We start from the raw sequence: 26,782 nt of genomic DNA, 5'->3' as shown, positions 1-26,782 counted from the left end.
AGAGGTCAGTGCCCCTGACTAAACAGTCAGGTTCTGCATGTTTTATCAATTCTCCCGGCACACCAGCGTCCCTGCTGTGGCACACCAGTCGAAAACTGCTACCCTAGAGAAGGAAAGAAATAGTCCCGATCTCTAATAATGTACCACCTAGTCAGAGTGAGGACTAACCTATGCCGAGCTATGTTATATTCATCCTCAGATACAGAGATAAGTTCAGGAACACTGAGAAAATTAAAGATGACAGGAGCAAAAATGAAAGGTTTAACATTTTGTGAGCACCTACTACACGACAGGGTGAATAGGACCACGTGCTTTATTTTTGTTAGATAACACAAATATATGGTTATATATTTATTATTTTACTTAATCTGTATCAAATCCTAAGAGACAAATAATATTCTCTTTCTAGTGATGAAGAAACAGCCTCAGAGAAATCAAATGACCTGTTAATGTTCTTGCTGTTGACACAGTGACTAAGGATCCTAACCATTTCAGGATGGCTTTATGAAGTCTTTAGGAGGGCCTGAAAGAATTTTAAGAGACCAAATTGCATTACAACGGGTCAAATGGGGAGAATAGTACATGGTGACTCAGTGGACAATCATGAAGGGTGTCAAGGGGAAGGTAAAATAATTTCCTTGGTCCAAGGATAAGTATCAAGTAGAAATTGTGGCTGAGTGGTGGATCAGAAATTAGTTATGGGAACTCAATAAGTCAAGTACCGTTAAAGGACTCAAGTTCAAATCAATTAACTTTACTTTGACCTGAGAAGCAAGAAGCAGTTCTGGGCTTTTGGGAAGAGAAATGATCAGATTAAAACAATGCTCAACGAAGGTAATCTTGTGAAGCAAGAATTTAAAGAACTGAGAGAAGGTCTGAATACACAGGCTAGGGACGAGTAGAGAGGATTCTCACACTTGATTCTAGTATAAAAACAGCGCAGATACATTGTGGGAGGTCTTTTCCGTGGATGATAGAGACAGAAAACAAAAAAACAAATCAACATTTCTTTTCATGAGAATTACTAAGAGAAGTATGCTCGAGGGATATATGCTGAAACCAGTTTTATTTAACACCCTCAAAACCAGGGGTCCCAAACTTTTTACACAGGGGGCTAGTTCACTGTCCCTCAAACTGTTGGAGGGCCGGACCATAAAAAAAAACAACTATGAACAAATCCCTATGCACACTACACATATCTTATTTTAAAGTAAAAAAACAAAACGGGAACAAATACAATATTTAAAATAAAGAACAAGTAAGTTTAAATCAACAAACTGACCAGTATTTCAATGGGAACTATGCTCCTCTCACTGACCACCAATGAAAGAGGTGCCCCTTCTGGAAGTGCGGAGGGGGCTGGATAAATGGCCTCAGGGGGCTGCAGTTTGGGGACCCCTGCTCAAAACCATCTGGAGATGGTTATATTCATTGAAATAAAGAAATACATTTTAACAATTTCACCAAAGCAGACTTACTACTGTGTATTACCATTTCCTGTAACAGAGAGACCCCAATCTTACTCCCGCCCTGCACTCTTTGCTCTCCCCTGCCCCCCACCTCATCCGGTTTGCATATTACTTGTATGCCTAACAGTTTGTATACAAGCTATGGCTACGTGACCTTGAATAAAAAGAGCCCTCTCAAAGACATCATATCAAAATGTCACCTATCCACATTACGTTTAATGTGTAGATTTTCAGAAATTTAGTATGTTGAGTTAAATGAACAACAACAAAAAAAAGCAACTCTGTTAATAATGTAATACTCTTTGAGCTCTTAGTGAAAATACAGGGAAGAAAGTCTGGAATCAGGATCAGTTCTGCGAAGGCAGGGCCTGGGTCTCACTGATCCTTTTTGGCCCTGTCCTGAGCAAAGGCTTAATTAATATTTGCTGAATTGAAAGAGGCCAGTGAAGATCAAGTAACCCATGAAGACGAGTTTGGAATTAGATTTAAGAATCCCTATTTTATTCCGACTCAATGTTAAATCGAAATAAGGAGGCAGTTTTAGTTAGTGCACTGAACCAGCAAGCGGAAGAGGTCTGGGTTCAAAAAAGAAAATCTTCAGGGCGATCGAGGGGCTTGGACGAGAATACAGACTCTCAGGCTCCCGGAAGTGGAAACCACTGAAATAAACTCATAGATAAATAGATCTATGATGCATGTGGATAGGAATTATATTCACAAAACCCTTAAGGAGAGAGCATCGCAAAGTCTGGGAGAGTTAGCCTGCAGACAAACGAAAGGAATTATGTGTTTCTTTACATAACAAAACCGGGGCCGGTTTCATGGCTGTGCAAGCCGTACACTTGCACGGGGCCCTGTGCTTGGGTCAGGGCTTTGCTGCTGAGGTCTACAAGTTCTCAATAATTTAGGAACAAGGCACCCCACATTGTCATTTGGTACTGGGGCCGTGAATTATGTAGGTGGTCTTGGAATAATATGGATAAGTAAGTAATCCTAAGAACTGTTGAAGCAGACAGTAACAATACGGTAAAACTGAGTTTGGATAATTTCGTGAATTAACGTAGAACTCTGATGGGGTCTGTTTTAAAAAGATAAAGACATTTTGGGATTTTTTTAAACCTTTGAGAATGATGTAATAAGAGCAACTACCAACAGAGGGCCTAACAAAAAATAGAAATCCTTTCTTCTTATTTATCTGAAAGCCAAAGTGAGGCATGTCAGGGCTGCACGTCTGAGTAAAGAAAATGCAGTAGAAATACCAGCAATTCTTTTTCAAAGGAAAAAAAACCTTGAAATAATAATTAATAAACAGTATTTTGGATGAATTGTAACCCCTCCCCACCTCTTTCTCAGCATTTAATGGAATTTTAATCTCTTGCATTGCTGATACTTATGTTCACCAGTTTTCTGAGCAGCTTTCTTGTTCTAACTATGTATTTAAATAATCTCATCCCTTTTCCAGTTAGACGGGAACCACAGTTTCTGGCTGGAGAGCGTTGCAGAGAGGAGACGGATCCCCGCCCCTGCCTGTGGAGGGCTGTCCCAGCCACAGACGGTTCAGCTTTGCGCATGTCCGAAGAAGCTACTTGGAACCTGGAGGTCCCGAAATCTAGTCTTGAAATTGAAAGAGTATGTTAATAAGTTACTCAGGGGTATTTGCCAAATGGATTTTGTATGCCCCATGTAATGAATTTGATAGGAAAACAAACTTTCTCTTAAAAAAGGCCTCTGGGTTTTAAAATTACAATAGTCTTAATTCGGAAAACTTCAAATTTTGCGAACAGAACCCTTGGGGTAAAATGCAACAGCTCTCCAGGTAAAATCCGACTTCATGTACTGGCAGCCTCCTCATACACATCACTATTTAGGGACCTGGACTACCTCTGAAAAATGTCAAGGCAGCCCTTTCCCAGCGAGAGCCAAGTCCCAGGGGGAAAGTACTTGACTGCTGTTAGGACCTGACATTCTACTTTCTACTTACCTTAAGGCGGTTTTCAAAGCATCTTCCCTGAGCCAACAGCATCACCCGAGACTTGCTGAAAATGCAAATTCTCAGGGCTCAATCTAGCACCTAAAAACTAAATTCTGGAGGTAAGGTGTAGCAATTTCTACTTTAACAAGCACTCCAGTGATTCTGATGGTAAAGTCTGAGACTATAGCCTTGGGGCAAGTGAACAAAGGCTTTCTGGGGGCATGTCCTTAAAAAAATGAGGATCTTTTGTATTTTAATTTCCAAACAAGTGGTCAGATACCAGAACACAAAAGTTCAAAGACTGGCTTTGAGGACCATAAACAACGAGTAGGATTCATTCTGAAGAAGATAAAAATAGAGAACAAAAACTATCTGAAAACGTGAATTATAATGTCATAAGGAAGTTCAGAGTGGCCCTGGATGGGTGGCTAAATGGGAAGAGCACTGTCCCAGCATGCCAAGTCATGGGTTCAATCTCTGGTCAGGTCACGTTCGAGAAACAACCAATGAATGAGTGCACAGTTCAATGGAACAACTATGTGCAACAATGAGTTGATGCTTCTCTCTCTCTCAAATCAATGGACATATTAAAACAAAACTTCATAGTAAAATAACATACTTTTCATTTATTACTAATATTTTAAATTTTAATATGTAAACATTTACATTGATAGGGGTCAGTGATGGTTTTTATCCTGCAAAACTGTTTCTGTTTCTAAAAAATGCCATCTTATTTTTAACACAGAAATAATGTATTGTTTTAAAATCTGGACTTAAAAACATGTTATAATAAAGAAATCAATTGGAAACAACAAAACACGCATTAGGTAACCAGCAAATGCACTGAGAGAGAGAGACACCACTCGCATATCCCATTATGTAAATGAATTCAAAGATATCTCATGACTGATCAGCTGGAAGGGACATAATGATTTATAATTCAAATAACTGAGCACTGAAATCAAATTGTGCTAATATATATTTCTAAATATGCAAACCGGAAATAATTGTTAAAAAATATAAATCAACGCACCCGGGTTAAAACCATTCATATCCCTTAGTTTAAAATGTTATAGCTTTTAAACCTATCTAGTAAGTTTTCTGAAAATATGATTTTTATTAACTTCAGGAAGTGCTCAAAAGAAACAAACAGCATATATACAAAAGGTTATGATTTTAGGGTTAAAGAAGATACAAAACATAAGGTGACAGGAAAAGGATCTAAGATCAGACACAAATAAATTAGGCATTATGCAAATCACACTAAAAAGAATACAAATCAAATTAATTTTATATTAGATTTCAATTCCAATCTAAAAAACGGGGTAAATCTAAACAATAGATATGTGCTATAAAATCACATAGATTCTTTCCAGATAACATGCTCTCAAAGTAATTCACTGTGGGAAGGCCAGAGTTTGCAATACTAGGAAGTACTTATCAACCACTTCATACGTTAGAAATAAAGAGTATTTCAGCATTATTATTTTAAAAAATACAGCTTCCGGTTTTTTTTTCCTAATAAGAAAAAATACATATCTTGAAAAGCCAAAATGACCACTGGAATTGGGCTGTACATCACTTTCCAGTAAAAAGGAAAACCAGCCTGGACAGGTGTAATTTATCATTTTTCTGATTTAATATCAAAGAAATATATTAAAATAATAAAAAGAATCCTGAAATCCTCAAAATTTGTAGTGATAAATAGCCCTCCCTGACTTTATTGCATTATACCTACTAACAGAAATATTGCATGGTGGATTTTGCCAGACAAGGACGATTATTTTCCAATAAAAAGTTGCATATTAAATTCCAGCACAAAAGTGGGTGTCTAATACTTTAGAAATCTTTTATGGTTTGCCAAGAAACACAATTTAAAAGTTAACTAATATCAACATATTCCTGAAGGGGACCTACATTTAAGATTTTCCTCCAATGCCACCCATTTTCAGAATGTTATCCCCCTATTAACATATTGGTGAATCTTGGTGGTTAAGTAAACCAACATTTATTTGTCACAACTCCTATGATATGATAGGTAACATATAAAGGACAAACTACATGCTTCTCCCTCATTGGTAGATACATGACAGTATCATCCATTAGAACCGAATTAGAAAAGATGATTCTGGTTTTAGATTTTAAAAAACCGCTCAGAGAAAACTAAACATTTAATGTGTCCTGAGAAACCTCATTTTAGAGTAAACGAGATGTTGATTTGGTAAGGCTGATAATCAAAAAAGTGTTTAAAAAACTTAAAAGAAATTTCTTCCTTTGTGCCTTTTAATTAATGAGAATAATATTCTTTTCAATTGAACAATAGTGAAGATATATTTATTCTTAGGAATGCAGTTTGTATAAGATGATATTTTTAGAACATTAAGATCTTCTTAAAATTAGTTCCATGCTTTTTTTTAAAACAAGAACATCAAGACAATTATGAAAAACCATGGGCTAAAACATGTAGTAGCATTGTTTTTTATATAACAATTTATTAACCTGGATGGGTATAAACAGAACGTTAGTTAGGAATCTATACACCCACATACATTCACTGTGACTCTTAATAAATGCTTTATAGTACAGTATGAAGCTAGTATAAATCTTTCAAAAGCATGAGTTGACAGATAAGCTTAAATAAATAAAAGGCTTTTTATTTAAATATAACTTGCTAAAATTATAAACAAGAAAACAGCCAACAGAAAGCACTTGTTAGGCTGTTTATAAAATTATCAGATATATAGTGAAAAGGATATCCAACAGAAAGGTCATTTAGGAACTGAAGAGTCCTTGAAATTACAGGCTCACATCTTCCCCAGTATTTAAGGTTTGTGACACTAAATATAAAAAAAAGAAGTTTTTAATTGTAAATAAGGTATTCACTTGTATAGGGAGAACATGGAAATACACGTACATTCATGTAAGTTAGGAAACTTAAATCACAAAATACCAATGGGACATTTTCTATTCTATTCTTTTACAGCACATTCAGAATTGTATACAATCAATGTACAACGAACACTACACTCCTAATGTCCAAATGGTGTATAATTCTATATATTTAGTATTACAAATTAAAAAGTCTCCTGTTTCACAGGAGAAGCATTAAGTTTATATCTAAAGCAAACACCTTTGGGAATGACAACAGGAGTTACAAGGGAAGTCTAATAGTGGTTCAGAGCTACCGCCAAGGAATGAGCCATTCAACTTGGAGTTCCAAAACTCATTACTTATGATCATGATGGTTTATCTAGCTTTATTCTCTATAAGCAAGACAGTTCTACTTATGAGTTACACAGATAAAGTGGAGTGCCACATGGAGGCATACCAGGTTAGGCTAAGTGGGCAAAGTTATATCTAAGACTAAAAACTAGTGAATTCTGCTAATGTTATCAGGATAATTCAGTTTCCATGGCTATGTCTCTGACAGCCAGCCACTGGTTTCTACTGGAGTCGATGACCACCCTGTCTTAAGGCAATCAAACCCTCTTGCAATGATTCCAATTTGCAATAAACTCTTCACTTGGTCTTTGAAACTGCATATTTTCTTTTCAATTAAAAAAATGCTGCCTCATTGACTTGAAGAGCCCAAGTCTGTGAGATGCCTATAATATTTTGATGTTGCACACTGCCACTGTAGGAGGGCCTGGACAATAACTCCTCTGGATGGTGAACTCTAAGTATGAGAAATCAAGTTTCAATTAACAACCAAACTACCATTCTGAAAATTAAAACCTAATTTTTAAAGCCTTTTATTAAGGAAATTAGTATTTACAAAGTGATTTAAATACAGTAAAAAAAAACATCTACTAGATCTAAACTAGCAACAACAAAAGAAACATCCGAGACACAAAGCAGGAACACAGGAACTCACATTTTCGTCATGAATGTCTCGAGAACATGGTTGTCATCTGTTATTCCTAAGACTTCCGACATACGGGCATACATCTGCAGGAAAACAGCTCATTGTTAAAAGCTTCCTCATTAATATATATTTTAAAAGATTACACATGGAACAAATGTAAGATTTAATGCACTGCTACCTCCACACTGAAGGGGGGAGTAGATGGGGACAGCAAATGAGGACTTTTTAAAATCTTTATAAATTTAAAATTTACCCTCTTTTTCTTCCAGGAAGCACCTCTTTTATTTTAAAATACATACATACCCTCCCTCACATACTCCCTTTACTCCCAGCACACTACATAATCTGTTTTTCAAAGTGGTAAATCACCCCTTTATCAAAGATGAGGGCTACAAGCTGAGCTGCCTCAGCAAAAGGCTCCAACATTTACAAAATTTCCATCCATTCCAGATTCCAGCTAACAAGCAAATAATTCAGGATGACGGTAGGCAGTTATAAGACTTTATAGAAATTCTCCTGGAATATCTCTCAATCAAGCTCCCCCAATGCAGAGATAGGTCTTACTTTCCATACCGAAACGGAAGTCCTACGCTCAGGAATTCTCTGCTCAGTGCACCAGGGCCTGGGAATCCGCTTAGCTTCCAATTAGGGAGAGTCGGTTGCAGAGTTTGGGGTGCAACGTTTCAGTCCCGATCCAAGCCACGCTAAGCGGATAAACACATAGCCCACTTCAATTGGAAGACGCCGCCGGCAGCCAATGGAACATTCCCTGGTAGCCTGGCAGAGCTGCGAGGTGCGTTAACACCTCCGTGCTCCCTGATGCTCTGGTGTGGGTCCAGGCCGCCCCTGCCAGACACCAGCTGTATGGGATTTCACTTCTGCGACCTGAGCCCCTGTGACTGTGTTTTCTCACTTTCTCCTGGCCAGCCTGTTTCCCGTGGCATGGCGACTTGGCTTTCCCTCTCTGCCTTGTTTCCGCAGGTAAACAGCAGCCTGACCCACCAAGGCGAGGTGAGTCAGGAAGGGGAGAAGGAAATCCCAGGGCCCGGGAGTGGCAGGGTGACCCAGGGGAGGCCCACTGCTCACGGCAAGCGTGTCTTATTCGGATTGTAAACACTACTCAAACCAGAAGCTTGTGTTCCAGGCTTTCAACCTGAGTCCTGAGACCGAAAGCTCCTCCACGTGGAGGGTCAAGAGGTAGGAGAAGAAAGGAAGATTGGGATCCAAATTCCTGTTGCCTCTTCTGCCTTCCGAACCCGACAGAAAGGCATTTCTACTTCTCTATCTGCGACTCTGCTCCTGAGAACAGGCCTCCACCTCTTACAAGACTGAAGCTATCTATGTGCTGGTGAGACGTCTGGAGAAAGGAGGGAGCTAGAAAGAGAATCCAGGGAAGTGAGTCATCACCAGCCTCAGTGAGCAGAAGCCTTTCAGCACCTCGAAGGCTCACAGGAACAGTGTGCAGAAAGGGGAGTTCCTTGGCAACTCTGATACTGATCTGATCAATGGCTCGCAAGGCCCTTCACAACTTGACTCCAACCTACCTCTCAACTAGCGTTTCCCTCAGCCTGAAGCCGCAAGGCCATGGTGCTGGAGAACTGAGGTTTCTCCTGGTTCCAGATCTCTATGGGGTCAGGTGCTTGCATTGTGCCTGAATCTGCCTTCCTCCTCCTCTTCCCCGGTTCCCAGTCATCTCCCTCTGAACCCTTCCCTCCCTCCCGGCACTGAGCTGCACTCCCTTTCTGTACCCCCCCAGGTCCATTCCTCCATCACAGCGGGCACTGAGCTGCACTCCCTTTCTGTGCCCCCCCAGGTCCATTCCTCCACCACAGCGGGCACTGAGCTGCACTCCCTTTCTGTGCCCCCCCAGGTCCATTCCTCCATCACAGCGGGCACTGAGCTGCACTCCCTTTCTGTGCCCCCCCCATCCATTCCTCCATCACAGCGGGCACTGAGCTGCACTCCCTTTCTGTGCCCCCCCCCAGGTCCATTCCTCCATCACAGCGGGCACTGAGCTGCACTCCCTTTCTGTGCCCCCCCAGGTCCATTCCTCCATCACAGCGGGCACTGAGCTGCACTCCCTTTCTGTGCCCCCCCAGGTCCATTCCTCCATCACAGCGGGCACTGAGCTGCACTCCCTTTCTGTGCCCCCCCAGGTCCATTCCTCCATCACAGAACTTTCCAATGTGACTGTTGGGCGTCCGTCTCCTCTCCTCCCACCCCAACTCCCCACCCGCACCCCCGTGCTGTATTTTTTTTTTTATAAAATGAAATTTTACATTTTCAAGACTTTATAAAATGCTTTTTTTATGGCAAAACTCAGGATTAATCTAAGTTTGGTTTTACTCATGCCACATCAAATGATAAAAATATAGTAACTGTGATTTTAGACACTGAACACTTTTTCACCTTTAAAAGACTATCCTTGTTTATTGATGGTTCTCAGAAGGAGGTTTTCTGACGTGTCCCTGGCACTCAAGGCGGGTCTGTTGTGCTTTGCTGTCAAAATAGCTTCTCAAAGCATCAGATTTGACCCAATAAGATACTAGAAAAAACAGTCAACATTGACACATGGCAGTGCTTTAATCCACAATTATCCTTGTAACTTGCACAGTTCCTTTTATCACCCATTAGCTTTGATTCCCATTATCCCATCCCGAGCTGTGTCAACGCTTTTGTCCCGGGGGATTTCTCTCTGCTACCAGGATCTGACAGTCGGGCTTGAGTACTAAACAGGATCATTACCTCTTAAATCCACTTATCTGATCTACTGAATAGCAAATTGAAAAGCTCATTAACAGCAACAATCTGATTTGTTTTCACGTGTGACAGGGTCATTTAGAATCAATGTATGATTACTGCATTTCTTTTTAAAAGACTGTCTCACATTTTCCAAGGCACCTTATCATTCAGAGAACACAGATAATATAAAAATGTCTTTGAACATTTGGAATTTCATCATGCCACAGACACACATAATTTAGGGGTGGGAAGTAATCTGTCCAGTGAGAAAAGTCCTATAAAATTGTTTATCATAAAACAAGCCAATGAAAGTCTTCTACAGAAAAAAAAAATTCTAATACAATATTTAGAAATTTTGACATTAGCTGCAACTTCTATCACTTCACCAAAAAAAATTTCTTTTTCGACAGCCAGAAGAAACTACATGGTGATACTCATTTTCAGGAGGACACAGAAGTTGGCGCAGAAATGCAAGGAGAGGTCATAATTCACTTAGTTCAGATTCCTAATCATTTGTTTCAAAATTGATAGTTTGATCACAGTGAAAAATAAGCAAAAATCTAAGAAAGAAGAGACTAAGGCCATTTGGATTGTCCACCCGTCTGAGGGAGACAATGAGGTTGAACAAACGCTACACCGTTGGTCCTGTGCCTCAAGAATCAGAGATGCACACAGTGCAACCCCGTGTTCACCTGTCGGCCCGCGCCTCTCCACCCTTCTTTATAAGTATGCCTGGGTTTCTCGGTTAGCCTGCAAGCTCCCTGTGGGCACAGGTGATGCTCTGTCTTTTATCTCTCATGCCCGGTACTCGATACACGCAAAAGGACTAAGACTGCAATGTCATTTCATTCAAAATTTTTTAACACAAGGAAAACAAGCCATATAAGGTTGCTTTAGAGAATCTTTTTCTCTAAAAATAATATCCCGCAAATTCCACTCACCGGGTACCCACTGGTAAACTTTTGTTATTTGGAAAGATGTGCTTTGAATGCTTAAATAACATTTCCGGAAGAAGCTCTTCCTGTGGTCTCAGTGAGAAGAGCACCCCCCATGGCTCCTGAGAGCGCCCACTGTCGCCAGCCCATCCACAGCACGCCTCAGATTATATAACAGAATAGACCGCGTTTTAGAATTAACTTTCCACGTGAATTTGGAAAATTCATTTTCCTCCACTACTTCCAGCAAGTGCTCTAGCATTTCCTCAGTATTTCGAGCAAGTGTCGCGTGAGAGCAGGGAAATGTCCATTTCTCTTTATACCCCCAGACGTCCTTACAACACCGCCTTGATACATTTAGCCACAGACAAAGCCCTGCTCAGGTCCGCAGACGCCTGGATCTGCACACTAGTCTACCACGAACGAGGTTTACTTACAATCCCTGAACCTGGTTTCCTATCTGTACAACAGGCATAACAGGACTAACACCTACTTTGTGGGCTTTTTGGGAAATATAAGTGATGATGCCTAACACAGAGCCTGGTACTTAGTAGTTACCCAACAACTGCTGCTTCCCTTCCACCGCCATTTCATGGACCCTGTCTTTCAGCAGGTGGTAAAACTCAACTAATGCCTTTCCGAGAAAAGATTCATTCCATAAAAATAACAGGAAGAAAAGAAGGAGCTTACCTTGAAGACTTTGACATGGAACAAAGAAGGTTAAAACAAAACCTTACAATTTGTACTAACTCTGCAATCTTTACACACACATTTGGGCAGCACACTCTGACCAAGGTCAGAAATGGCCTTTGTTAAAGGTATAAAGCTTTGAAAGTTTATGATGCAAAACCAAATTCTTTCTACTTCTAAATACTTACTGCCTTAGACACTAGGACATTTGCTCATTTTAAGCAGCCATCCATCTCTCTAGCTCCTGACATACGGTAAGTTGTTAGAAATGTAAGCAGTTACCATTATCACAGACTTGAGAAGGCATGTTCCTAAAGAACTGTTAGGTTTGTTTTCTTATCTCTATTTTACTATGGAGCTTCTTTTAATTTTCAGAAAAGAGCATTTGGATATGTATATAATGCTTCAATGACCCAACACTTCTCTAACTTTTCAACTAACCAAATGACAAATATTGTTTGTGCATGCTTAAATCATCTTATATCTGGTTTTTTAAAAGGAAGCTAGACGAGATAAGAACACCAGACAAGGGAACAAACATACAAATAGCAATAAAAGTTTGGGTTGTAAATTTAATTTAATAAAGAATAAAAGCACCTGGCCTGTGGTGGTGCAGTGGATAGAGCATTGACCTGGAACGCTGAGGTCGCCAGTTTGAAACCCTAGGCTTGCCCGGTCAAGGCACATATGACAAGCAATCAATGAATCACTAAAGTCAACCAACTATGAGTTGATACTTCTTGGGCCCCTACCTACTCTCGAGGAAAATAAATAAAATCTTAAAAAATATATTTTTTTAAAAAAAGAATAAAAGCATATGCTGTGACAATTTTTAAATTACTTTTCTTTTTCCAATCCTAATCCTTGGTTGTGAGTATTTGCAGTATTGTCGCTAACATTCTGGTTATAACTTTGAAGAAACTAATTATATCAATCCTTAAATTTGAAGTAGATTACAGAACTGGGAAACCCAGAATATTAGTTCCGAAAGGTTGTATGGATAGATAATGACAGCCACAGAAATTCAATAACAGCCCTCTATGAAATGTACTCAAAAGCACCACATGAAACAAATTAAAAAGAACAATGAATCGCTCATTCTGTGCAAATAAAAAAATAAAATAGAAAAACTGGTTCTGTAGGTTTTCATAAGAGTTGTTATAATGAATTAAGATTCTGGATAATGAATCTTCAGAAAATTGCAGTAAGTTAATACCCTGAGGCCTCCTACAAATGTTCTCGGCGAGCTTTAGTGAGCGGGCCCCACGCAGAACGGAGCGCCGCTGTGACAATCTACAACAAGTCTGTGCGCTGCCAGCGGACGATGTATTTTCCTGAGCCCATTTATCCTCAGAAACTCACGTCCCATAATACAAGACTGATGCCACAAAATTTAAAAAAAATGGACAATTGTTGTAAATTCTCAACTATTATTTTGATCTCATGAAATGACTTATCAATCAAGATTTTTAACTGGTTGTACTTTGGCAAAACAAAACCTGACACCAGAAAAGATCCACTATAATGAAAGAATGAACATTCCTTAGAAAAAGAATCTCCTCACTGAGCGTGAACTTATTTATATGAGGAAGAAACCCTTATTTCTGTCTTAGGCTTCAAGTGCACTTGAGGTCAGTGCAGTGCCGTCCCTGAGACCCACGTCCGCAAGGGGAGGGACGGGGGGTGGGGGGCTGAGGGGACAGAGCGTTTAATTACTTGGACGTAAGCCGTTTGGAACTCAGATACTGAGCTCTTTCATTACCATTTGAAGCAGAATAAAATATGGCCATCACAATTAACTTATGATCACATTAAGACAATGAATAGTACAAACACCACCGCTGCCTATTAAGTATACAAACTCAGCACTACTCAATAGATCCTGTTAAGTCTTGGCTGAATCACTTTCCCGTATCACTTAGAATAACATCCCAAAATATAGAACCAGAATTATAGGTAAAAAAAAAATCTTTTACCAGAATTTAATTTTAAAACCATAATGTATGTTGGAAAGGAAGTGGTAAATGTTTAGGAATCTGCTGGACTTATTCAGAATGGCATCTGATAAAAAGAAATGGCTACGGAAGTATAAAATAAAAATGAACGTGAAGTATTTATTTCAACAGGAATATCTGAGCCCACCATCTGTGGTGGCCATCTTGCTGAGGGGACATGTACCTAACAAATCTCTTAAGAGGCGTTCCCAATCTGCTTGGATAAGCTATTGTCTAAGGAAGCTCGGGCCGCCCCTTGGCCTGCCGTCGCCTTTGCTCCACATCCTGTGGCACAGAGCAGAGCCCAGCAGGCTGGGGCGCAGGGCTGCCTGCTGCCTTGCGATAATCCCCTCTCCCAGTAGGGGCCTCCACTGATGCATGGCTAAGAACATGCTTCCTCTTCTGCTTGCACCCCAGTGGGGTTTCCACTCCTGACTTGGGCCCAAATCCAGACTGCCAAGGAAGGGCTCCAGATGCTGCCGGAGATATTTTTGGATTAGTGTCTCAACAGTCGTTTATTAGAAAAAGGAATACAGGTAGAGTGGGGAAACCAGCAATGCCGGTCATTTTGGAGAGAGTCCTGCCCGCACACGCCCGGGCAGATCTGAGGTCTAACGACCACCTGTTCAACAGAAGCTGGCTGTGTGCCTTCCTTTCCTTCAGGGAGCCACTGGTTAAGGATCTCCACCAGCATGAACCTAATGTCCCCCGACAGGCCTTTGCTAGCCAAGAGGGACCTGGGTCGAGCACACCAGTCACTAGTCGCAGGATACACAGCCACAGAAGGACCCCTGTGGTGCAAGCAGCTGAGAGCCAGCTAGAGAAGAAGGACAGTGTACATTTGTCCTGACACAGCTTCGCTCCTGCTGGCTGCCAACCCACTCCCTGTCTGCGGCCAGGCTTCTGTCCGCCTGGTCTTCCGTGGCCACAGCCATGGCGCAGCCCGGGGTGAATACATTATCTTCCCCAGATCACACAGCCAGCAGCTAGCCTCGGCCTCGGCGCAGGCAACAGGGAGGCTGCGCTCATTTCGGTCGGGTGGAGACCATGATTTGAAGGGGGCATTTCAGGCATTTCATCTATAATCTTTGCAACAGCAAATCTGTAAGATGACATGATTAGATTTTGGAGCAAAGATGTGGATGCTGGATAAAGTTTGTGAGAGGATGATGGTAGAGGAAATCAGGAATTAAAAGATTTTATTTATGCTAATCCCCCACACCTCTCCGAGGTGTCCAGCAGATACCCTTTCTGGCGCATGGGATACATGTTCAATAACACGGCTTGTGATGCTATTCAATAACAGATGCTCGTCGACGTAGCCAAATAAAACTTTCTCCTTTCAGGGACAAATAACCGGTAGAACTGGCCACCTCAGGAGTGGTATGATCAAGAAACGCAGGGTGTTCTCACACTAAAGTTGAGTGTGTTTCACACTTACTGTTTAGTGTCTTTAGTGCAAGCACACTAAACAGTCTTGGCAGTTAATGCTGCTGATTAGCCGACCAGTGAACATTTGGTTACTAAATGCGCATAAAGAAAGGGACCAAGACAACACACCTGCCCACGCGGCCGTGAGCACCTGCCCACTCTGGTCCCAAGGACGTGGGCTGCAGTGAGGCGAGCATGAAGACTGGTGTCCACCGTGCCAACCAGCAACCCAACTCACCTCAACTACTTTCCAAGTCTCCTCTGGAGCTCTGGACGCATTGCTCCTCAGGCGTACAACCTAAAGAGCACAGAGTTTAGGGACCTGCCACCTGGTGTCAGAGAGAAGGGAAGAGCAAAACGCCTTGCCAGCTTCAGATACAGTGAGAACAGCGCTCAGGATCTTTTTTCTTTTCTTTTCTTTTTTTCTTTTTTTTTTTTTTACAGAGACAGAGAGAGAGTCAGAGAGAGGGATAGATAGGGACAGACAGACAGAAAGGGAGATAAGAAGCATCAATTCTTTGTTGCGACACCTTAGTTGTTCATTGATTGCTTTCTCATATGTGCCTTGACCGCAGGCCTTCAGCAGACCAAGTGACTCCTTGCTCGAGCCAGAGAGCTTGGGTCCAAGCTGGTGAGCTTTGCTCAAACCAGATGAGTCTGTGCTCAAGCTGGTGACCTCGGTATCTTGAACCTGGGTCTTCCGCATCCCAGTCCAACACTCTATCCACTGCACCACCACTGGTCAGGCAAAAATTTTTTCCTTTTTTAAAAAAAGATTTTATTTATTTTAGAGAGGAGAGAGAAAGAGAGAGAGAGAGAAAAAGGGAGTGAGAGAGAGAGAGAGAAAGGGAGGGAGAGAGAGAGAAGGGGGGAGGAGCAGGAAGTATTAACTCCCATATGTGCCTTGACCAGGCGAGCCCAGGGTTTCGAACCGGCGACCTCAGTGTTCCAGAGCACTCGGGGTCTTTGTGGCTGTCACTTAAGATATTCTTAGGACTTTGATTTTATCCTGGAGGCCATGGGTAGAGGCCTGGGGCTGTGCCATTCAAAGCCTAGACGTGGTCATATGGATTACAGTGGGCTTGCTTCGTGAAATAATTCAAGAAACCCATTACTAAAGGATAGCTTAAAAAAAAGGAGCAATTTTAAATAATATTGACAGGACTATTTTAAAGAACATGTTGGTACTATTGCTTCCCATGAAGTACTCTTGTTATGCACGTATGGCAAGTAGGGCTCAAGATTTAAGTAGACCAGTCACCTTCTCATGGGTAAAAGTAGATCTTTAAACATGGAACTAATTTCTAGTCATTCAGAAGGTATGTGAATCATATTGAGCCTTTCATCACTGAATCAGATTCTTACGCACATACACTCTCCTCCCCAAATCCCATAAAAGCACACCAAATTATAGTTACGGTGGGTGTTAAGACCTTTACCAGGTCCTTGTTTCCACTTCTAACATCGTTATTTTATTCATACACGTCTCCTATTAATATTACTCTATTTTTGCCTCCATATTGCCTCTCTGAAACTTGTCCCATTTTCTACATTAAAACAACTTCTGTACCTTTCTCCTGAGAGGTACTCACCTCTCTGTTCTTCTGGAGGAACCACCTGACATAAAGAGTATAGGAGTAATGGCCCCGGGGATAAAGAGAGGTAGCAATGACATCATCTGTATTATTTTTGCTACTTGGTCAAATCAGCTAGTTTTCTTAATAGTCTCAAATTTTAGTCAAAGATCTTGTTCCTATAGCCCTTTGACCTTTCAACTTGTCTGTCCACTAGCTAGTTGGTGACAACTTTAACTTACCCAGACGCAGTGGATCAGAGCTCACCTTCTGATGGCCACTGACACCCTCCCACCCAGTACCTGGATTCTCTGAGCAGCACACTGTGTGGCGCAAGGCCAAGTGCTGCCTCCAGCCTACTCTTCCTAGTGAACTTCTGTGTGGAAAATTAGCTACAACATATGCAAGAGCCCAACCGGTGGACACAGTTGCCAAGGAAGCATTTTCCTCTCTCAGTGAAAAGACAGAAATGAGTAAGTTAATAGAGCAGATATCTTAGAGAACTTCAACTTGGAGGAAACAGAATGAACAGGCGGGCAGGGCGACACATGCAGGGTTTAGGGGGGCTGCCACCTGCTGGTCGTGCACAAGCTTGGCCACGCAGGCACTGAATCAACATCTCTATTTAATGAATTAACTCTATAATCCTATACCCACTCAGCCTCTCAGTTCTTTGTCTGTAAAATGGAAAAAATAGCATCACAACAGGTAATCTCACAAATTAGGAGGCAGTCCAGTGAAGAGGTTAAGGATAGATTCTGATGGCCAAGACTAGTTGGATTCTACCACTTACTAAGTGATTTTGAACAAGTTAACAGAATCTTTGGGAGGATTGAAGTAGTTAATTTACGTAAAGCACTCAGCACAGGCCTCGCACATAGTAAAATTTCCGTTAAGTGTTAGCTATTATTATTGTCATCATGTCCTACTATATACAGCACCGCCGGCACAGGGTCAGAAACACTTGGAAAGCTTTAGGACACAGTCAGCCCCAGATAAACATTAGCTATCAGCCATCTGAACAGATGATCAGTAAGTGGCTGCTATTATTAGGTAATATATAATCAAACATTAGTCTGAATGAAGACTATTAGGCATGTACCAAAATGATAGTGTCCTTTCTTTGTGCTTTATCCAAACTAGCTGCTAGAAAACAGATTACGTTCTAAGTTGGTATGTCGGTAGCTTTAGTGGTCAGAGTGATCAGAAGGGAAACAGCTCTCACGAAGCCTAACTCCCAATCTTCTATCTTCCGCCTGAACCGTCTACTTTACAGGAAGAGGAGCAGGGACAGCGGTGGGGTGGAGGCAGGAGGTGACATCGCGTCTCCCGGGCTCATCTGCATTACCTAAGTCCCCAACTTTAAAGCTCTCATCCTCCTCTTTTTCGAGTCATTACAAATTCCGATTTCCTTTCTCCAACTTACTGGGTTAAGTAGATGATTTACATCCCTGGGTCCAATAAATTATCAAAGTCTTACCAATTCAGATCAGTGAGTCCACCCAGTTCTCAGTTTTCTTTGCTAAATTAATGCACACACACTAATACCTTATTGGTTTCAAACAATCAAGAGTTTTTGGTAAAGGGTCAAATATATGGTGTTGGTTAGAAAATGGACTTTTGGTGATAAACACTCGATAAGTTATATAGATACCAAAATAAAATGTTGACACCTAAAATTTATATAATGTTACTAACCAATGCTACCTCAATTAAAGTTTTTGGGTGGTAGGCTCAGTAAGAACAGAAGTGGAATGTCTTTCAGATATAAATATAATAGTGATCTCTGACATTAGACTACGAGTTGAACTGCTTCTCCTGCAGTAGGATGGGTTACATCAAATATCTAGGATCTGGCTTAGCTCTCTTGTGACTGATGGCTAGCCAGGACTAGACATCAACCTGTGGTTGTAGAGGTAAGTTTTTTTTCCTGGGTAGTGCAACAGAAAATATAGGAATGAAACTTGTGATACGGGTTTTATCAAACATTACCCTTAAAACTGATCATGCCTGGACTCATGGCTAAACATACACATGGGCAATGTAACAGAGTAGAAAGTGAACTTGTGTTTAGAATGTAATGATTTGGTCAAAACTAGGGGCTGCTTCTGAACAAGTTTATAACTTTCCTGAAATCTTTTTAATACACTGTAAAATGAACGTAATCATACCTTCTAAATAAAATATTGCTAGAAAGACTGAACAAGAAACGTAATGATTACACAAAATGGTTAAGCACAAAGTAGAAACCCAATATATAAAAATTAAATTAAGGTTGAAGACAAAGCATTCTCAAATGGTGTTTCCTAGGCACTTCTCAATCTACATGACCTGAAAACACAGAATGTATAAGTTATAGCGTGGGCAATGTTTTCATACCCAGTGCCTTGGACTTTAGGAACGTTCAGTATTGTGTGAGGCAGCTGCACCTGCTAGCGAGTGCGCTATTTACAGCCCCTGTGTCATAAATACTGGTGGCCAGAAAAAAGACAGTTGAGAACTGGGACCATCGAGCATGAACATTTCTAATGACTGAAGAAAGCGGACCAAGAGGAAGTATGGAAGGAAGTGGTCATGGACACCTGGAGATAAGAAAGGACAATAAATGACTGAAAACTCACCTGAAACTAACATATTGCATGTCAACCATGATTGAAAAATTTAAAAAGTCAAAATGTACTAAAAAGAAGAAAAGAAATAAGTGATCAAGGCTAAGCTTAATGGGTTAAAACAAAAACTGAAGAGTGCAATTCTCAGCAAATGCAAAGCCATCCATGCACTAAGGTGCTTTGCACGTTTTGGTACAGCCTAACATTTTACAATTTCCCTCATCGAAAGGTGTGAGAGATGGTCCACGGAAGGGCCTTGCTAATTTTGCAATGGGAATCAATCAGAAAATGTCATTCCCGTCGGAGAAAGTTGTCTCAAAGCCAACTGTGCTGCAGCACATCCATTCAGCAAAGCGAGGGGCACAGGCGCCGGGGAGCCACGCGGGCCCGGGGGGAACAGCAGCCCAATAAGTTGGCCAAATGTGCTTTTATATTTCAGGACTCCCTCAACAGAAACATCCTGGGAGATAAAAATTAGGAAAACACTGCACTTAACGAATTCGAAATGCTGAGAAAATATTTTTCATTTGTGTTTTAGAACCCAGTGTTTTTCCCACATTTGTCCCAAGGCAGCAGAAGCGCTGTATTCAACCAATGCTAATACCAGCCGTCGGAACACACTCTTTGGCGAGGCAGAAATAAGATAATTGTTCAACATAAGCTGGCTTTTCAGAAATACTGGAAGCATTGCCTGTAATTATAGACATCTGTCACTGCTAGCCACTCAGTACTAACCCTGACATCAATATCTACAGCCGTAGCCCTGAACTGCCTGCAGGCACGGCGACGGAGACCAGACACGCAAGGCGGGCAATCAGCTGCCTCATCTAAACTATCTGTCAAAGGTTCCCAACCACAAATAGCTCTTACATTTTGTATCCTTAGGATAATATGTTGATTTATTTTAGATTCTCTAATATTTACAGTCTGGGCCATCTACTAAAATAAAGAAACAAAACTTATGGCTAATGGAGGCAGTTACTGTTCACAGTCATCATAAAAGGTCATAGCTCAACCCTCAAATGTTAAAAATTGATGGCAGCTTTAACCATGCACTATTGTACAGATGTTTCCTTTTGTAGAGGCAATTATTTTCAAGAGCAATTCCAAATGGTAAATACAATCTTTCATCAGCAAGTATGTTGCCACATTGATCTAATAGAAACGCTCATATTTTAAAGCCCTTTTTTGAGAAGTAAAGATACGTTTCAATGTTGAGTACTGAAGAACCCAGATGGTCAGTTGGGTTTAGCTGTATATCTAGTTGTGTATCAAGCAATGTTTTTTTTTACATATACAAATGATGCAATGTCTAAAAACTAGGAAATTATATTGAAGAATAAAATACTTGGTTACTCAATGAGTCAACTGACATATAACATTGCTGGATGTAAACCTTATTGAAATATTGTACAGGTACTTTCATATTTTTAAAAGCCCAAGGATATACTGTAGCTTTAAACATCATTCTCTCTTTTTTTCTTTGAAGCAGGCAGAGAGGCTGAAAATTATTAGACATTTAGACTAATTAGGAGTAAACACACAATTATCATAATGTGTTACTAGAAACCCAGATATTTCTTGGTCTGCTCACAATAGCTCATGCTGAAGAAAAACTATTAATTACTGACAGACAGTTAGCTTACAAGTGAGCTGCATCTTAAAAACCTCTTTTAAAATACAATTGCTAAATGCCTTACAGTGTTGTAATGTGAGACAGGTTCAAATCTTATTACTTCACTGAAATTAAAACCTAAGTTTTAATACTGTTCAAGTCGAACAATGATTCCACACTTTATTGCTTTTGAAGTCCCTTGATGATCATAGGGAAAATGCCCCCAAGAAAAAAAGACTGTTTTCGATAAACAGAAAATACAGTTTGCACTCTTAGCCTCTTTGTCATCACAAAAAAAGGATTTAATGCCAATTCTTTAAAAAAAGACTTTTTTCCCCACAAAATGTGCACCTTGTGTGCCATTTGTAAAATCAGTTCACTTTCTTTTATTTATTACTGCGGTGCGGCAAAGGCAATAAAGCAGCGACCGATAGCTAATAAATTACATGCCTTTTATAACAATTCTCTTGCTACGAAAACATGTAACTACAAAGGTTTACATTTACATGGTACATCACATGAAATGTCTGTATTTGTGTCCTATTAAACATTTTGGCAAATTGTGGATTTTTACCAAATAGCTGATAGGAATAAAAAAGATTCACAAATGTTGATGTGGTGTAAGATAAAACCACATTTCTAGTAAACTACTCTTAAGCTTTTTGCACTTTCTAAAAATCCTCCAAAATGTATTTTAAAACATGTTTCAATAAATTATTTTATGTATCAAAAACGTATTAAAAGATAGTCTAGTCAAGGTTAATTTAAACTTGAGTCAGTGAACGCTAAGACTGAAGGAATACTCCCCCCCCCAATTTATGCTGCTAGTTATCAATGCAGTCTTTTAAAAATAATAGCTCCCAGCAATTACTTAGAACAAATGATAACGGCAAGATCACTGGCTGTAAGGCAAAAGTGGCCCAAATCTGTTCCTTAATATATTTTGTATTTTAGAACCTGGGAGGGGGTAAGATGGTGATGGGGGGAGACCTGACTGGGGAGGGAGTGAACACACAATGCAATAGACAGATGACGAATTGTAAAACTGTGCACCCGGAATCTGTATGTTATCAGTGTCACCCCAATACATTCAACAAAAATATTTTAAAAATTTTAAAAATGCAGAAACTTGGTTATTTAAAAAATATCCACATCAAACATGTCTTGCTTAATTATAATGGTTCTTTTAAAAGAATGTATGTTCACATATTCACAAGAACTGCTAAAAATCCTGCTCTATTAAGTAAGCTGTTTATTTAGTTTTTCTGGCTTACCTACGCATAAATGAATTTCTAATATCTGTACTCAATTCCGGGATTAAACTTAAATTAATCAGGGATTTGCTTAATGTGCTCAATCCTCCAATCCAGCGATTTTCAATCAGGGTGCCGTGGCACACTGGGCGCCATAAGAATTTTTAAAACAAGCAATACCTGACTCTTTAGTCAGGGGCACTGACTTCTTTTCCCTTAGGTGTGAAATAAAAAAAATTGCAACAGCCAACACAACAATAGCTGTCCTGGGTGAATGAATCAAAATTATGCCTATTTTATAGTTAGACTGGCCAAAAAAAAAAAAAAAAAAAAAAAAAAAAAAAAAAATATATATATATATATATATATATATATATATATATATATATATATATATATATATATATATATATATATATATATATATATATATATATTGTATTTTTCTGAAGCTGGAAACGGGGAGAGACAGACAGACTCCCGCATGCGCCCGACCGGGATCCACACGGCACACCCACCAGGGGGCGACGCTCTGTCCACCAGGGGGTGATGCTCTGCCCCTCCGGGGGGGGGGGGGGTGTCGCAATGTTGCGACCAGAGCCACTCTAGCGCCTGGGGCAGAGGCCAAGGAGCCATCCCCAGCACCCAGGCCATCTTTGCACCAATGGAGCCTTGGCTGCTGGAGGGGAAGAGAGAGGCAGAGAGGAAGGAGAGGGGGAGGGGTGGAGAAGCAGATGGGCGCTTTTCCTGTGTGCCCTGGCCGGGAATCAAACCTGGGACTTCTGCACGCCAGGCCGACGCTCTACCACTGAGCCAACCGGCCAGGGCCGGCAAAAAATATTTTATTTTTGGTGTGCTGCAGAATTTCTGCAATTAGTTTATATGTGCCGCAAGATGAAAAAGGTTGGAAATTGCTGCACTAAACTCAGGACAAGCATGTATTTATGAGGCAGTGTACTGTTTTTTATTATTAATTTCTTCCATTTCCTGTAACAGCGATCATAGCTGTGGCCTTTTTTTGTCTCATACCTATCAAATTTCAACTTGATTCAATTATGCACAATGAAAAATAATTCAATTTTCAGAGCACAACTTTGTTCCATTTCATCTGAACTCTCAGATGATAACCCACTACACCAATGACTACAAATGCCAGGTCTGACAACTCTCCATTTCTTTACTCAGACCTATTTTTTCTTCCCTTTCTCTTGATACCAGTGTATGACAATTAACAATTAGGAATTTGTAGGAGATACCTTTTTTGAAGAGTTCAATGAAATAATTTTATTTCATCTTCACCGATTTCTAGAGGGAATCATTACCACCACAATAATATTCTATAAATTACATGTCTGTATATGCAGAAAACCTTAGTATGTATTATTTTTTACTTTGCTTCTTTTCAGTACTAGTAAATCCTTGTGTGTTTTGAAAATCCTGACCTTCCCCCGTACTACGGCTGATGCGGAATGATAAAACTCTCCATCGGCAACCAAGAAAAATAGCTGGCCAAATATCTACTGCCTCCCCCCCCCCCTCCTCCTGTATCTCCCTGACAACATTTTATTCTAAATCTTTAATACTTGGGTTATCTTCTCGGCTGGGAGAGGGCTCACATTCTTTGCACTGTCTTTCCTGGATCACTAAGAATGTGATCAAAGCAGGTAGGGCAAGTACCATTAACCTCATTTTTTTAGATGAGGAAAATAAAGAAAATGGTGAGGAGACTGCTGAAGATTCCACAGTAAATGGCTTCTCCAACTTTGTAGTCACAGTTCTCACTGGTGGACAACACCGCTTCCTATTCTGGCTATTAGGGGAAAATATGTATTCATGGACACTTATTCTACCGAATCAATTACACTTTCTATTGAGTGCTGTTTTATTCAATGGGTGGAAGATAACCTTGACTTATATCTGGCACCTCCATTAGAGAGGGAAGTGGGTAGTTCTTGACGCCAAATGAGAGGGGCAGGGGAGCTCATTTGTTTTTCTAATTATCTTCTTAGAAGCAACAGAACATTGATTTTTGTCATCAACCGCCTTAATTTGGTCAACAATCTAAAGTATAGTAATATTTATTTTTCATGGTCTTATTTTGTAATCCTTTTTTAAAAATTAATTAATTTATTTTGGTGACAGAGACAGAGAGAGTCAGAGAGAGGGACAGATAAGGACAGACAGACAGGAAGGGAGAGATGAGAAGCATCAATTCTTCATTGCGACACCTTAGTTGTTCATTGATTGCTTTCTCATATGTGCCTTACTGGGGGGCTACAGCAGACCGAGTGATCCCTTGCTTGAGCCAGTGACCTTGGCCTCAAGCTGGTGAGCTTTGCTCAAACCTGGGTCCTCTGTGTCCCAATCCGATGTGGGACTATCCACTGTCTGTGTCTCTACCCACTGTGCCACCGCCCGGTCAGACTCATTTTGCAATCTTGATGGGGAAACGGAAAACGTGTAGCTGGACACTTCTGATCTCTTTGCACCAATATGCAGCGAACTCCTAGTTTTATTTTATTTCCCTGGCTGTGTAATAAACAGAACCGAGTGACACTAACAGAAAGCCCAAGCACCCTCTGGGACTTCTTCCCAAAATTACATTGGGTATCTTCTTCTCTGTTCCCACTGTTCTGCATATCAGTCATGGGCTCATCACACTGAGCGGCGATCACCTGTCGGTTTGGTCTGTGCTCTCCGCCAGTCTGTGGTGGCAGGTCTCTCTCTGGTTAAATTTGTGGCCCGCTGTTTATAGTAGGAGGCACAGAGTAGGCAATTACATGTATTTGAAATTCTAATGTGTTTTACTCCCTAAAAAAAAATCATCAAGTAATTCTCCAATTCTCAGTGGACACTGATCAGGGGATTCCACGATTTTAAATCCATTCTGACACTATCTCTTCAGAGATAATGGCAGATCCCACAGGTGAAGGGCTCAGTCCCACAAGACTGCCCCTAATTCAGATGGCAACTCAAAGTCTAGGTCATCATCCCTAGATCAAAGATCAAAGGTTCCAATGACGCCCCCCTTTGGTGCAATTTGCTAGAAGGTCTCACAGAATGCAGAGACACAGTTTACTTGATTACTGCTCTATTTAAAAAGATATAGTTAAATAGATTACTGCTCTGTTTAAATAGATAAAACACTTAGGAAAAGGTATGTGGGGAAGGGGAGCCGAGCTTCGTGCTGAGTGAGCCACGCTCCCTGAATCTCCACGTGTTCACCCACCCAGGAGCTCTCCAGACCCTGTCCTTTCCATATTTTATGGACGCTTCATGACGTAGGCACAACTGACGGAATCACTGGCCACGGGTGGTGAATGAACTCAATCTTCAGCCCCGTCTCTTCCCAGAGGTCAGGGGGTGGGACTGAAAGTTCCAACCCTCTAATCACTGGTTGGTTCTCCTGGCAACCAGCACCCATTTTGGTGCTTTCCAAAAGTCGCCTCATCAACAAAACTCTGGGATAATTGAAAGGGGTTTGCTAAGACTATCAAGACACCTTTATGAGCAGTTAATCACTTAGGAAATTCCAAGGTTTTAGGAGCTCTATGCCAGAAAGGAGAGTGAAGAGCAAACATATTTCTTACTAGAAATCACAATATCAGAGTAATTATAAGTGCTGGAATAATGAAAGAAGAGTGGTCCTGATCTAGCCCCACGTGACACTATAAAAACCCTTTTCTAACTCACTATCCTTACAAAGAGAACGCTGGCTCCTTCTAAATCACTGTTCCTCAATCTATTAATGTTCTATTTAAGAACACCCATTGGGAAAAATGACCCGTATTGGCATACCATTTCTCTGCTCCTGTCCCCATCTATCCTGACCGCCTCACCCTACCTAATCCATAGTCAGTCAGTCAGTCAGTCAGGAAATAGCTGTCGGTCTAGCACCACCCTAGCTCTATTGACAGATGTAAGATATGTATAGGACATTGCCTCTGTTCTCAAAATTCTCCAACTTTGTTAAAAATATAAGGACACAGCAGAAAACACTTAAGAAGCAAGACTGGGAAGGACAGCTCATCATTGCATGAACTCAAGAGTTAGACCTACACATCCGATCACATGCCTGCCACTTCCTCCGTTGTTTGCTTAGTCAAGTTCCTTTATCGGTAGAGCTGGGGTTAAGAACACATTCATCATGAAGATTTTTTTTTTTTGTCTTTTTCTGAAGCTGGAAACGGGGAGAGACAGTCAGACAGACTCCCGCATGCGCCTGACCGGGATCCACCCGGCACGCCCACCAGGGGCGATGCTCTGCTCACCAGGGGGCGACACTCTGCCCCTCCGGGGCGTCGCCCTGTCGCGACCAGAGCCACTCTAGCGCCTGGGGCAGAGGCCAAGGAGCCATCCCCAGCGCCCGGGCCATTTTCGCTCCAATGGAGCCTCGGCTGCAGGAAGGGAAGAGAGAGACGGAGAGGAAAGAGAGGGGGAGGGGTGGAGAAGCAGATGAGCGCTTCTCCTGTGTGCCCTGGCCGGGAATTGAACCCGGGACTTCTGCACGCCAGGCCGACGCTCTACCACTGAGCCAACCGGCCAGGGCCATGAAGATTATTTTGAAGCTTACAAGACATAATGCATGTAAAAGCTTACTGTCGCAGTGCCTGGCATATAATAAAGAATAAAT

At 41.0% G+C, this 26,782-nt stretch overlaps 1 protein-coding gene across 4 annotated transcripts in view; it reads right to left on the bottom strand.

Moving 5' to 3' along the window:
• The window catches only part of RANBP17 (RAN binding protein 17), a 270,646-nt gene that overhangs the window by 84,295 nt on the left and 159,569 nt on the right, over positions 1-26,782 (bottom strand). For all 4 annotated transcript variants that reach the window (XM_066273253.1, XM_066273255.1, XM_066273254.1 and 1 more), the window contains 2 exons: positions 7,316-7,389; positions 6,198-6,278 (listed from right to left, as the gene is read on the bottom strand). In XM_066273253.1, coding sequence (XP_066129350.1) covers positions 6,198-6,278; positions 7,316-7,389 — 155 coding nt within the window. The remainder of the gene's footprint in view (positions 1-6,197; positions 6,279-7,315; positions 7,390-26,782) is intronic.

The sequence above is a fragment of the Saccopteryx bilineata genome, chromosome 4 (assembly GCF_036850765.1).
Source record: "Saccopteryx bilineata isolate mSacBil1 chromosome 4, mSacBil1_pri_phased_curated, whole genome shotgun sequence".
Classification (NCBI taxonomy): Eukaryota; Metazoa; Chordata; class Mammalia; order Chiroptera; family Emballonuridae; genus Saccopteryx; species Saccopteryx bilineata.
This window is presented reverse-complemented; position numbering and strand designations above follow the sequence as displayed.